This window comes from Hemiscyllium ocellatum, chromosome 9 (assembly GCF_020745735.1).
Source record: "Hemiscyllium ocellatum isolate sHemOce1 chromosome 9, sHemOce1.pat.X.cur, whole genome shotgun sequence".
Taxonomy (NCBI): Eukaryota; Metazoa; Chordata; class Chondrichthyes; order Orectolobiformes; family Hemiscylliidae; genus Hemiscyllium; species Hemiscyllium ocellatum.
The window spans coordinates 85,007,765-85,019,978 of NC_083409.1; the positions used below are offsets into that span (position 1 = coordinate 85,007,765).

At 39.5% G+C, this 12,214-nt stretch overlaps 1 protein-coding gene across 1 annotated transcript in view; it reads right to left on the reverse strand.

The window, feature by feature from the left end:
- LOC132818531 (ciliary microtubule-associated protein 2-like) overlaps window positions 1–11,814 on the reverse strand; it is a 33,987-nt gene extending 22,173 nt beyond the window's left edge. The window contains exons 1-2 of the mRNA XM_060829591.1: window positions 11,753–11,814; window positions 8,405–8,492 (exon numbers count right to left, since the gene is read on the reverse strand). Of these exons, the coding sequence (XP_060685574.1) occupies window positions 8,405–8,492; window positions 11,753–11,814 (150 nt within the window). The remainder of the gene's footprint in view (window positions 1–8,404; window positions 8,493–11,752) is intronic.
- Window positions 11,815–12,214: the final 400 nt, after the last annotated feature.

The window sequence follows — 12,214 nt, forward strand, 5'->3', positions numbered from 1 at the left end:
ACCTGCTGCGCTTTTCCAGCAACACATTTTCAGCTGTAACCCTGTAGAGCTGAGCTTGATCCTAGCTTCCTCCACCTTATGTAAGCTACCTTTTTTCTTTTGATGAAAAGCTCCACACTCTCATCCAAGGTTCCTTTACCTTACCACTTCTTGCCTATCTTAGAGGGACATATTTATTCATCACTTGCAACAACTGTTCCTTAAACAGTCTTCACATGTCTATAGTGCCTTTACCATGGAACAATCGCTCCCAATCCATGCTTCCCAACTCATGTCTAATCGCATCATAGTTTCCTCTTCCCCAATTAAATATCCTCCCATTTTGCCTAATCCTCTCCTTCTCCATAGCTATGTAGAATGTGAGGCAGTTGTGGTCACTATCACCAAAATGCTCTCCCACCACAAGATCTGATACCTGCCCCGGTTCGATTCCGAGCACCAAGTCTAGAATGGTCTCTCCCTTCGTCGGCCTGTCAACGTACTGAGTTAGGAAACCCTCCTGAACACATCTTACAAAAACAGCTCCATTCAAATCTTCTGCTCGAAGGAGGTTCCAATCAATATTGGGAAAGTTAAAGTCACCCTTTACAACAACCCTACTACGTCCACACTTTTCCAAAATCTGCCGACCTATGCTTTCTTCCGTCTCCCTGCTGCTATTTTGGAGCCTGTAGTAAACCCCTAATGAGGTGACTGCTCCCTTGCTGTTTCTAATTTCCACCCATACTGACTCGGTAGGCAGATCTTCCTCGACAATTGATGCTTCTGGTAACTGTGCTACCCTCTCTGATTAGTAGTGCTACACCCCCTCATCGTTTTTCCCCTCTCCCTATTCTTTTTAAATGCTCTAAACCCTGGAACATCCAGCAACCATTCCTGCCCCTGAGAAACCCATGTCTCTGTTATGGCCACAACATCATAGCACCAAGTACTGATCCATGCTCTAAGTTCATCACTTTTATTCCTAATACTCCTTGCGTTAAAGCAAACACATTTTAACTGATCCCTTGGTTCCTTCCCAGGAAAATCCTTCCCACTAGCTGGTCTACCTCTTGCTATTGCCTCATCTGCATCAATTCTCACCTCCGGTATGCAGCTCAGGTTCCCACCCCCTCCCCCCGCCATACTAGTTTAAACCCTCCCGAACTACTCGAGCAATGTTTCCACCAAGGATATTGGTCCCCTTCCAGTTCAGATGCAACCTGTCCTTCTTGTACAGGTCCCACCTTCCCCAGAAGGCATCCCAATTATCTACATATCTGAAGCCCTCCCTCCTACATGAAGTGACCAGATTTGGACACAATATTCTAAGTGTGCTCTAACTAGAGTTTTATAGAGCTGCAGCAAAACCTTGCAGCTCTTAAACTCAATCCCCCTGCAAATGAAAGCCAAAACACCGAACGCCTTCTTAACAACCCTATCAACTTGGGTAGAATCTTTGTGGGATCTATGTACGTGGACTCCAAAGTCCTGTTGTTCCTCCACACTTCCAAGAATCCTGCCTTTAACCCTGTATTCAGCATTCAAATTCAACCTTCCAAATCAATCACTTCACATTTATTCAGGGTAAACACCATCTGCCACTTCTCAGCCCAGCTCTGCATCCTGTCAATGTCTTGTTGAAGCCTGCAACAACCCTCAACGCGCTGAACAAAACCACTGACCTTTGTGTCATCAGCAAACTAACGAACCTACCTTCCAATTCTTCACCCAAATCATTTATGAAAAAAAACTGCAAAGAGCAGTGGCCCAAGAACAGATCCCACAGGACGCCACTGGTCACCAACCTCCAGGCGAATACTTTCCATCCATTACCACTCACTGTCTTCTTTTGGCCTGCCAATTCTGTGTCCACACAAACAAATTTCCATGTATCCCATACTTCCTAACGAGCCTACTGTGGAGAACCTTATCAAATGCCAGACTGAAATCCATATACACCACATCCACAACTCGACCTTCATCAATTTGTCTCACCACATCCTCAAAGAACCCAATAAACTTGTGAGGCATGACCTGCCTCTCACAAAGCCATGCTGACTATCTTTAATCAACCTATACTTTTTAAATAGTCAGAAATCCTATCTCTTAGAATCTTTTCCAGTACCTTGCTTACCATTGATGTAAGACTGACTATTTCCCTGTTCCCTTTCTTGAATAAAGGAACAACATTCACCTCCTTCCAATCATCCAGTAGTACTCCCATCGAGAATGAGGATGTAAAGATCATCGCCAGAGACGTAGCAATCTTATTCCTTGCTTCAGGTAATATTTGGTCTGGCCCTGGCGGCTTTTCTATCTTGTTGCTTCCAAGCATTTCCAGCACATCCACGTTCTTAATATTAATCTGTTCAAGCCGATTATCCTGGTCCACGGTGTTCTCACTATCAACAAGGTCCCTCTCTCTTGTGAATACTAAAGCAAAAAAACTCATTTAGGGCCTTCCCTACCTCCAGGCACAAGTTCCCTCCAATATCCCTGATCAGCCCTACCATCTCTCTAATCATTCTCTTATTCCTCGCATAATTTTAGAACGCCTTTGGGCTTTCCTTAATCCTTCCCACCAAGGCTTTTTCGTGTCCTCTCCTAAGTCCATTTTGAGTTCTTTCCTAACTACCTATGATCCTCTAAAGCTGTGCCAGACCCTTGCTTCCTCAACTTCAAGTAAGCTTCCTTCTTCCTCTTGATGAGAAGCTCCTCTTCTCTTGTCATCCAAGGCTCCTTCACCTTACCATTCTCAGTGGGACAAAGTTATCAGATTGCCTTCTATAACTAAGCCAGTCTGTATCCATCTTACCAGTTCACCATGGATCCCATGCGACTTCATCTTTTCTATCAGCCTGCCATGAGGGACCTTGTCAAAGGCCTTAATAAAGTCCATGTAGATAACATCTACCACCTGTCCTCATCAATCGTCTTTGTCACTCCTTCAAAAAACTCAATCAAGTTTGTGAGACACAATTTCCCCAACACAAAGCCATACTGCCTATCATTAATAGTCCACATTTTTCCAAAATTGAGTAAATCTCATCCTTAAGAATCTTGTCTAATAATTTCTCTACCACTGACAAAAGGCTGAATGGCCAGTAATTTCTTAGATTATCCTTGTTGCCCTTCTTAAAGAAAGGAACAATTTGGCTATTCTCCAGTCATCTGGAACCTCTCCTGTGACTAATGAGGATACAAAGGTTTTATACAAGTCCCCATCAATCTCCTCACCTGCCTCCCTCAGAATTCTGAGATAGATCCCATCAGGTCTTGGGAATTTTCTATCTTAATGCTTTCCAAAACACTCAACATAGCTTCCTGTTTTATATTGATATGTCCTACAATATCAACACATCCCTTCTGAGAGGATCACCATCCACCATACCCTTCTCCTTTGTCAAAACTAATTCAAAATATTTGTTAAGGAACTCACCCACTTTCTCCGGCTCCACACACCAATTTCCTTTTTTTTGCCTTGAGTGGATCTACTCTTACTCTAGCTACCATCTTCCTCCTTATATATGTATAAAACGATTTGGGATTTTCCTTAATCATGTTTGCCAAAGACATTTCAAGGCATCTTTTAGTCCTCCTGATTCCTTGTTTGAGTTTTTTCCTGCTACCTTTGTATTTTTCAAGGGCTTTGTCTGTCTTCAGTTTCCTAAACCTTCAGTATGCCTCCTTTTTCTTTTTGATTAAGGTCTCAATTTCTCTTGGTTCCCAAACTTGCCAATAAGAAGATTTTCTGACAGGAGTGGGGAATATCAAAGAGCAAGTCATCATAGGTTGCTCTGAGTCTAAACCATCTCCTAACAAAGGAAAAAAAATCTGTTCCCACTCATTTTTGAACAGTGAGATTTGGTCTAACACATTTAAAGTAATAAAACATCCCAAGATGCTGTACTAGAATATATGTAATACAAAATATGATTCTGAACAACAAAAGGAGATTTCAGTTCAGATGACTAAAACATTTGGTTCAAGAATGTTTCAAAGGAGGAAGCTGAGATAGGGAGGTGAAAAGTTCCAGTCAGTGAAATTTGGAGTTTAGGAATTAAGATTGTGGTCTATTCAAATTCAAGATTCTGGATGACAAAGACAAATCTGAACAAATGAAGAAGACACCCAGCAGAATATATACCTCCACCATGCAGTTAATTCAACATTGTTACAATTATGGATTTCTTCCTTGAAGCTTTTCCTTACCCAGTTAAAGGTCTGTAACTACAAAGTTGGAAAATAATCCTTTTTTAGTAAAAGTTTCTATCTCGCTGAAGAGGCTTTAGGCCAGTCCATACCTAGCAACCTGCTCTGAAAACTCTGCTCACATGTTATCAGCTGTAACAAATTCCACTACGCCAGCTGATGCAAACACAACATTGTAATCAACAACATTCTCAATAAAATGAACCACAACATTCTTAAGAACAAAAATCAAAGTGCCCTATCTTCCAATATTAACAGATTATTTCAGGAAATTCCATAATCTGGATCCAAATCTGCATATTTGCCAATAATTAATTCGTTCTTCCTTGGACACTACACTATCAATTAGTTTTTTGAGATAAATAATTTACAGGCAATCAGACTAATAGGGCTGAAAACATTACTTCTGCCCATCTTCAGTGGCAGAGAGAAAGATAATTGCAATTCAAGATGGAAATATGGATTAAGTAAAGTAATCAATATATCTCTAACAGGTTTACTTGGGAATTAATAATAAAAATATTCCATTAGTCCTGAGTCACAGGTTGTCAGGTACAGTCCATTAACTGTCATGGGATTAAAGCAACTCCACTAGGATTGTGTCTGAAAAACAGTGCAAATTAGTTAAATTAGGTTCTTAAAGCACAAATAGTGACAGATATGCAGGAATGACCACAAACACTCCTGCCAGAATCACAATAATAGATTATGAAAGCAGTCACCAGTGCAAAGAATTAGTTTTGCCTTGGATACAAGGAAAGAGTTGATTATATGAACAGACCATATATAGATTTGCAATCTAATAAAACTGAAAAAAAAATCAGGAAATGTTGGAACATCTGAAAAAGAGAAACAATGAGTCATCATTATAAGTGGAAAAGGAATTTTGAAAGAGCTGAACAGGGAAAAGAGAATTTTGATAAATCTGTTTGAAGAAATGTAAATGTATTTATTTACTATTAAATTCTTCTGTGGACCAAGGACCAAACTGAGCTTTATCTAAAATTTATTCACAGGATGAGGGCTTCATTGTCTAGGCCAGCATTTATTACCATACCTGGTAGCCCAGAGGGCAGTTAAGAATGAACCACACTGGTGTGGGTCTGGAGTCACATGTAATCCAGACCAGGTAAAGATGGCAGTTCCCTAAAGGCCGTTAGAAAACCAGATGGATTTTTCTGACAATCGACAATGGTTTCATCACCATCATCAGACTTAATTTCTGATTTTTAATCAAATTTAAATTCCACCATCTGCCATGGCAGGATTCAAATCTGAGTCCCCAGAGCATTACCTAGATCTCTGCATTAACAATCCAGCGCTAATACCACTAGGTCATCATATTGCCACCAGGCAATACTTTTTCCAAGTAAAATAATCTTGCTCTTTCAGGATGCAAAAAGTGAAAAGAATGGAAGAAATTGATAATCTCAGACAAACACTGAAAAAGTATTAGGAAAACAAAACCTCAGAATTGAAACATTTCATTCAGAGAATTGCATGGATTATCAATTATAATGTAGCTGGAAGGAAGGCAGAACAAGACCTTTTACTGCAATCTAGCTGAAGATGAAAATTTTTCATTTCTTCCGGCTGTATCATTTATTCCAATGTATGTTTGACTGCATTGCTGTGAATAATGTTCATCCAGAAGAATCTGCTTAAAAGAGTGATGTGGGATATGCAGCTTCTACTCCTTAAGTTGGTACATAATTCATGCTCTCTATTGGCAGCCTCCACTGGCTGAATTGAATCAGAGAAAACAATATAGATGACTTTAAATTCATTTGAATATTTAAATCTTTCTGTCATGCAAATGGAAGTGAAGCTTGTAAAAGCTAATTAAAATGTGGGTGCATGTGCTTATGTCCTAACATGATCTACCTCATAAATATTGCTTCTGTCACCCATAGAGTTCATTTATGGACTCTCAAAAATGCATGAAATTAAGCTGCACACAACAAATCTGCATTTTTAGATTTACAGATAGGATCAGCAATTTCACTTGTGAGGCTGAGTTTGTTTCTTGCCAGTTATCTTTTAGTAGGCTCTTTTATGGAATTACTAATCTTGCATTGCCATAATGTATTCTCCATTTGGTTAAATGAAACATGTTTAACATTGTGAAAATACATTAAGAGCAAAAGAGTACCTAGGGTAAGCATAGGGCCCCTTAAAGATTACCAAGACCTTCTATGAATGGAACCATAGGAGATGGGTGAGATACCAAATGAGCATTTTGTGTCAGTACTTACTGTGTAAAGGGATATAGAAACCAGAGAACTAAACATTGATATGTGGAAAAGTGTCCATGTTACAGAGGAAGAGGTACTGGAGGTCTTAAAGTGCATAAAGATGGATAAATCCTCAGGACCTGATCAGTTGTCACCCAGATTTTTGTGGGAAGCTAGGATATGGTTGCTCAGCCCCTTGCTGAGATAGTTGTATCATCAATAGCAATGGCTTAAGTGCGAGTAGACTGTAAGATTGACTAATGTGGTGCCATTTTTTAAAGAAAGGTGATAAGGAAAAGACAGGGAACTATAGACTAGTGAGCCTGATGTCAGTGGTAGGTAGGTTGTTGGAGGGGATTCTGAGGGACAGGATCCATGGGTACTTATCCACGTGGCTCATTAACTTGATTGAGTTTTTTTGAAGAAGTGACAAAATAAGATTGATGAGGGCAGAGAGGTCGACTTAATCTATTTGGACTTTGGCAAGATATTAGACAAAGTTCTGCATAGTAGACTGGTTAGCAAGGTTAAAATTCTAGGAGAGCTAGCCATTCGGATATAAAATTCACTTGAAGGTAGGAGACAGAAGGTGGTGGTGGAGGGTTGTTTTCAAACCAGAGGCTTGTGACCAATGGTTTGCCACAAGTATCGGGGCTGAGTCCATGACTTTTCATCATTGATATAAATGATTTAGATGTGAACATAGGAGGTATAGTTAGTAAGTTTGCAGATGACAGCAAAATTCGTGATGTAGTAGACAATGAAGAAGGTTACCTCAGAGTACAACAGAACCTTGATCAGATGGGCCAATGGGTCAAGGAGTGGCAGATGGTGTTTAACTTAAATAAATGTGAGGTGATGCGTTTTGGTAAGACAAAAAGGGCAGGACGTATACTCTTAATGGTAGTGACTTGGGGAGTGTTGCCGAACAAAGAGACCTTGGGTGCAGGTTCATAGTTCCTTGAAGGTGGAGTCACAGGCAGACGGGGGAGTGAAGAAGGCGTTTGGTATGCTTGCCTTTATTGGTCAGTGCATTGAATGTAAGAGTTGGGATTTCATGTTGCAGGTGCACAGGACATAAGTTAGGCCACTTTTAGAACACTGTGTTTCAATTCTGGTCTTCCTGCTGTAGGAAAGATGTGATTAAAATTGAAAGGGTTCAGAAAAGATTTACAAGGATGTTGCTGGGGTTGGAGGGTTTGTGCTTTATGGAGATGCTGAATAAGCTGGGGCTATTTTCCCTGGAAGTGTCAGAAGATGAAGGGTGACCTTACAGAGGTTTATAAAATCATGAGAGGCATGAATAGGGTAAATAGCCCAAGTCTTTTTCCCAGGGTAGGGGAGTCCAAATCTAGAGGGCATAGGCTTAAGGTGAGAGAGGAAAGATATAAAATGACCTAAGGGGCAATATTTTCATGCAGAGGGTGGTGTATATATGAAATGAGCTGCCAGAGGAAGTGGTGAAGGCCTGTTGCAATTACCACATTGAAAAGGCATCTGGTTAGCTACATGAACAGAAGGGTTGATAGACATATGGGCCAAATGCTGACAAATGAGACTCGATTAATTTCGGATATCTGGTCATCATGGACAAGTTATCCTTGCTTTACAACTCTGTGACTATATCAGAGTTTCTCCCAGAATTTAAGGGATTTTCATCAAATTATTTTAAAACTTTTAAAAAATATCGTTATACTTTCAGACATGTGCTGTGTAAATTGGCAAGTGATGCTAACTATCTTGCTCTTCCGTCCCCAGACTATAATAGCCACTATTCAATGAATTATCAGAATGTGTTTGAATATAACTTTGATTTTTGCCCCTTCCATTCCTCTAAACATGCAGTTGAGATATACAAGTTACCACTTGCCACAATGTACCAACAGTGATTAGGTAGTAGCTGATTCAATAATCAATTGTGTGGGTTTGTCCCACCTGACCTGACTCACCTAATTCTGTAATCCTGTTTAACTCACCAGTTCCCCAGTGGCTCTCTTATCATAAGACACTTCTGTGTAAGTGCCTTGCTTCTTTCTGTCTGGGTGAACTCCATACACATCAAACCTGTAATAACACCAAAAACAATGTTGCCTTGTGTTATTGAATACATAGAATGGAGATTTTGGAAGGAGAAATGCCATTCAACCCTTTCAATATTTAGCGTCGATAATATGTGGAGCTTAAAAAAGCATGACCTGCCCACATTTTATCGACTCTGATTTTCCAGCAAAATGGTTTAACTATTCATCACCAAATTTGGCTGAATCTCATAAAGCACTATTCAATCCTTTTCTCATCTGTCCAAAATTTGCATTATTTCAGGATTACACTCGAATGCAACGATAACCTCAGGTTTCTCATATCCACATTTTCCTAAACATCTTTCCCTTCTTTCTCCATTCTCACTTCCAACAGCAAGTGCAAGGGACCTGTGAACATCTTTGTAACCAAGATTGAAATCAACTGTTTAATTGCTTCCCTCCATTCTCCTAGCTTACATAATGGACCAGAATGGTTGTCTTCTTTTACCTACCATTTCCTCACCACTTCATAGTAAATATTTTAAGTTTTGTTCTAAAATTCATTAACAATCTCATGAGCCCATTTTGCACTATTAAAACATCCTGAACTACTTTCAATCTTATCGGCAGGTATTACCGATTAGATAATACTATTAGAAGTCACATAACCCAACTCCACAATATTGTCATTAGTGTCATTATTGAGTTGTATCCAATTTAGTTCACTGTACAATGCTGTATTAACATGTTACACTTCACCCATTATTCCAAAATAGAAGACAGTGATATTAATTGGATCCAAGTTTTGTACTTAATATCAGTGCCTCTGCACAAATCACTGACTAGAAGTATAAGTTTGCTTTAATAACAAGGCATATTATCTTTACATAGACAGTGTTAATAGACAATAGATAATAGATGCATGAATAGGCCATTCGGCCCTTTGATCCAGCACCACCATTCATTATGATCATAGCTGATCATCCACAATCAGTATTCTGTTCCTGCCTTATCCCCAAAACCCCTGATTCCACTTTCTTTAAGAGCTCTATCCAACTCTTTCTTGAAAGTATCCACAGATGTGGCCTCCACTGTCTTCTCGGGCAGAGCATTCCATACACCCACCACTCTCTGGGTGAAGAAGTTTCTCCTCAACTCTGTTCCAAATGGCCTATCCTTTATTTTTAAACTGTGTCCTCTGGTTCGGGACTCACCCATCAGTGGAAACATGCTTCCTGCCTCCAGAGTGTCCAATCCTTTAATAATCTTATACGCCTCAATCAGATCCCCTCTCATCCTTCTAAACGCAAGTGTCTACAAGCCCAGTTGCTCCAATCTTTTAACATATGATAGTCCTGTCATTCCGGGAATTGATCTCCTGAACCTACGCTGCACTCCCTCAATAGCCAGAATGTCCTTCCTCAAATCTGGAGACCAAAACTGCACACAGTACTCCAAGTGCGGTCTCACCAGGGCCCTTTTCAGCTGCAGAAGGACCTCTTTGCTCCTATACTCAATTTCTCTTATTATGAAGATCAGTATGCCATTAGCTTTATACTCATTATATAATGAGTATATAATGCTGTGTCCTCAATGTTTACAGAAATTCCCACAACTCTACTAACACTAACTTGCATTTATATAGCACCTTGAATTTTGGAATCTATTGGTTATGATATTATCGACTTCAGTTAAGAATATGAACAGAAATACATAAAACTTTCTCTCCTAACACACTGTCCATCTTTTCCAATTCCTTATTTTTTTTAAATAACCAAAATCACAAGTACTGACAATTTCTCTTTGCCATTTAATTCAGTCTACTAAATTATTTGCTATGCTTCCTATTTTAGTATCATCTTAAATTTGGGTAAAATTTTCTCCTGTTCCATTTCCCTTTCATTGATGGACACAGTGGACAGAATCAATCTTAGAACAGAGCCCTGTGAAATATTGCGACTCACTTTCAGTCAATTTGTCTCAACCCCCAGTCTCTGCTCTCGATGGTGTTCAGTGCCTTCCTCAACAAAGCATCACCCATTTTGATTGGTCACAAACCAGGGACTCCCATAAGTTAGTGAGAATGCTTTGAAGACATCTTGAAAGTATTCCAACTGTCTCCATGGGAGTGTCCTGCCTTAACAGAATTCCAAGTAGAAGAATTCTTTGGGAAGCTGCCATCTGGCATACAAATGACATGCCGAGCCCAACGGAGTTGATTTTGAGTGATTGGTGCCTTGGACATGTTGGTTTGAGAAATGATGTTGCCCTTGCATAATCTTCTCTGTTAGTCAGTTTGGAGAATCTTACAAAGGTACCATTGATAGTACTTCTCCTGTGCTCTGAGGTACCCACTGTAGGTTAGCCAATGCTCTGATGCATATAGGAATGTGGGATAACTGCTGCTCAACAAAGTATGATCTTAGCGTTTTGTAATCCTGGTGATCAAATGGTCTTTTCCACAGTCAGCCAAAGGCTAATCTGGCAGTGATGATGACTTCCCATCTCTGTCTGCCTTTGTAAAGATGTGTCTCGCAGTTTACAGAAATAGTTTCACATTTTCCACAATCACAGTGTTAGAAGTTGGTATACAATATTCACCCTAATAAACGAGAGCACCAACAGCTTTGCTATTATTCTCAATGTACAAAACAAAGCAATTTGTTCTGCTTCTTTGAATTTAACATCCCCCAATCTTCTCCAAATCAGTCCCCTGTTGCACCTTAACAAAGACTTTCTAAAAGTCCTTGCAAACAATATCCTTTCAGTTTCTTCTGTATCTGTGACCTCTTCAAAGCTTTGTTAGGTTTGTCAAACATAAATCTTTATGAAATTATTGCTAGCCACTGCTAGTAAGTTTTCCCTTCATCTAGGTATTTAATTTTAATTAAAGATTCCAATTTTTAAAATCACAAATATTAAATCACTTGACTAGATTAGTTCTATTTCTCTGGTCACTTTTGTGTCTTTTAAAACGCCTTCTGTCAATGTAACTAAATTCCATGGTCTCTGTTATTTCTACCTCCTCTGCAAAATCCTTGAATCTGTCCTATCAGATCCTGGCATTTTGTTTTCCTTCAGTTTAGCTATTTATACTTCAGCTTACACCAATATCTCTATCTTCTACCCAATGTGGGATCCATCTCCTCTCCAGTATCTTTTTAATAAAATGGTGACCGATCCCAACCAATTTCCACGTAGACTCGTTTGCAGTCCTCATCTCTATTCATTAAGAATCTGTCAATGTTAAATAAATCCACTGAAAAACATTGGATAATCTGGGAATTCTTGACTTCAATTTACCTGGCTTTCTGAGTTCCAAAAGGAGCTCCTTCAAATTGCTTCACTTCCACTGACTGATCCATTGCTGCTTAATTTCTAGTTGACTTTGAACAAGCACCCGCTGCGTGACGGCTCCTAGCAACCCGGAACGCGCATTATCAGGTGGCATAATGGCAATGGGGCAATTTACAAAATAATAACCGACAACAGAGTGTCACATTTAATACCTCATTGCGTCAGACAGAAAACTGGTTCATATCATTCACGGAACAGCAACTGAAGAAAGAAGGTAGAAAAATGTATTAATGTAGCTCAGCTCAACTAAATAGGCTTCAGTCTAGGAAGCTGGGTGCCCTATTACACAGAAAGAAATATTTGACTGAAATTTGATTCAGTGCAAGTGATCACTGTTCTTCGAAAACAAAATAATCATAGCCTCCAAATTATGTTACAACTAATATTACGTTGAATCACTTTTCAAAA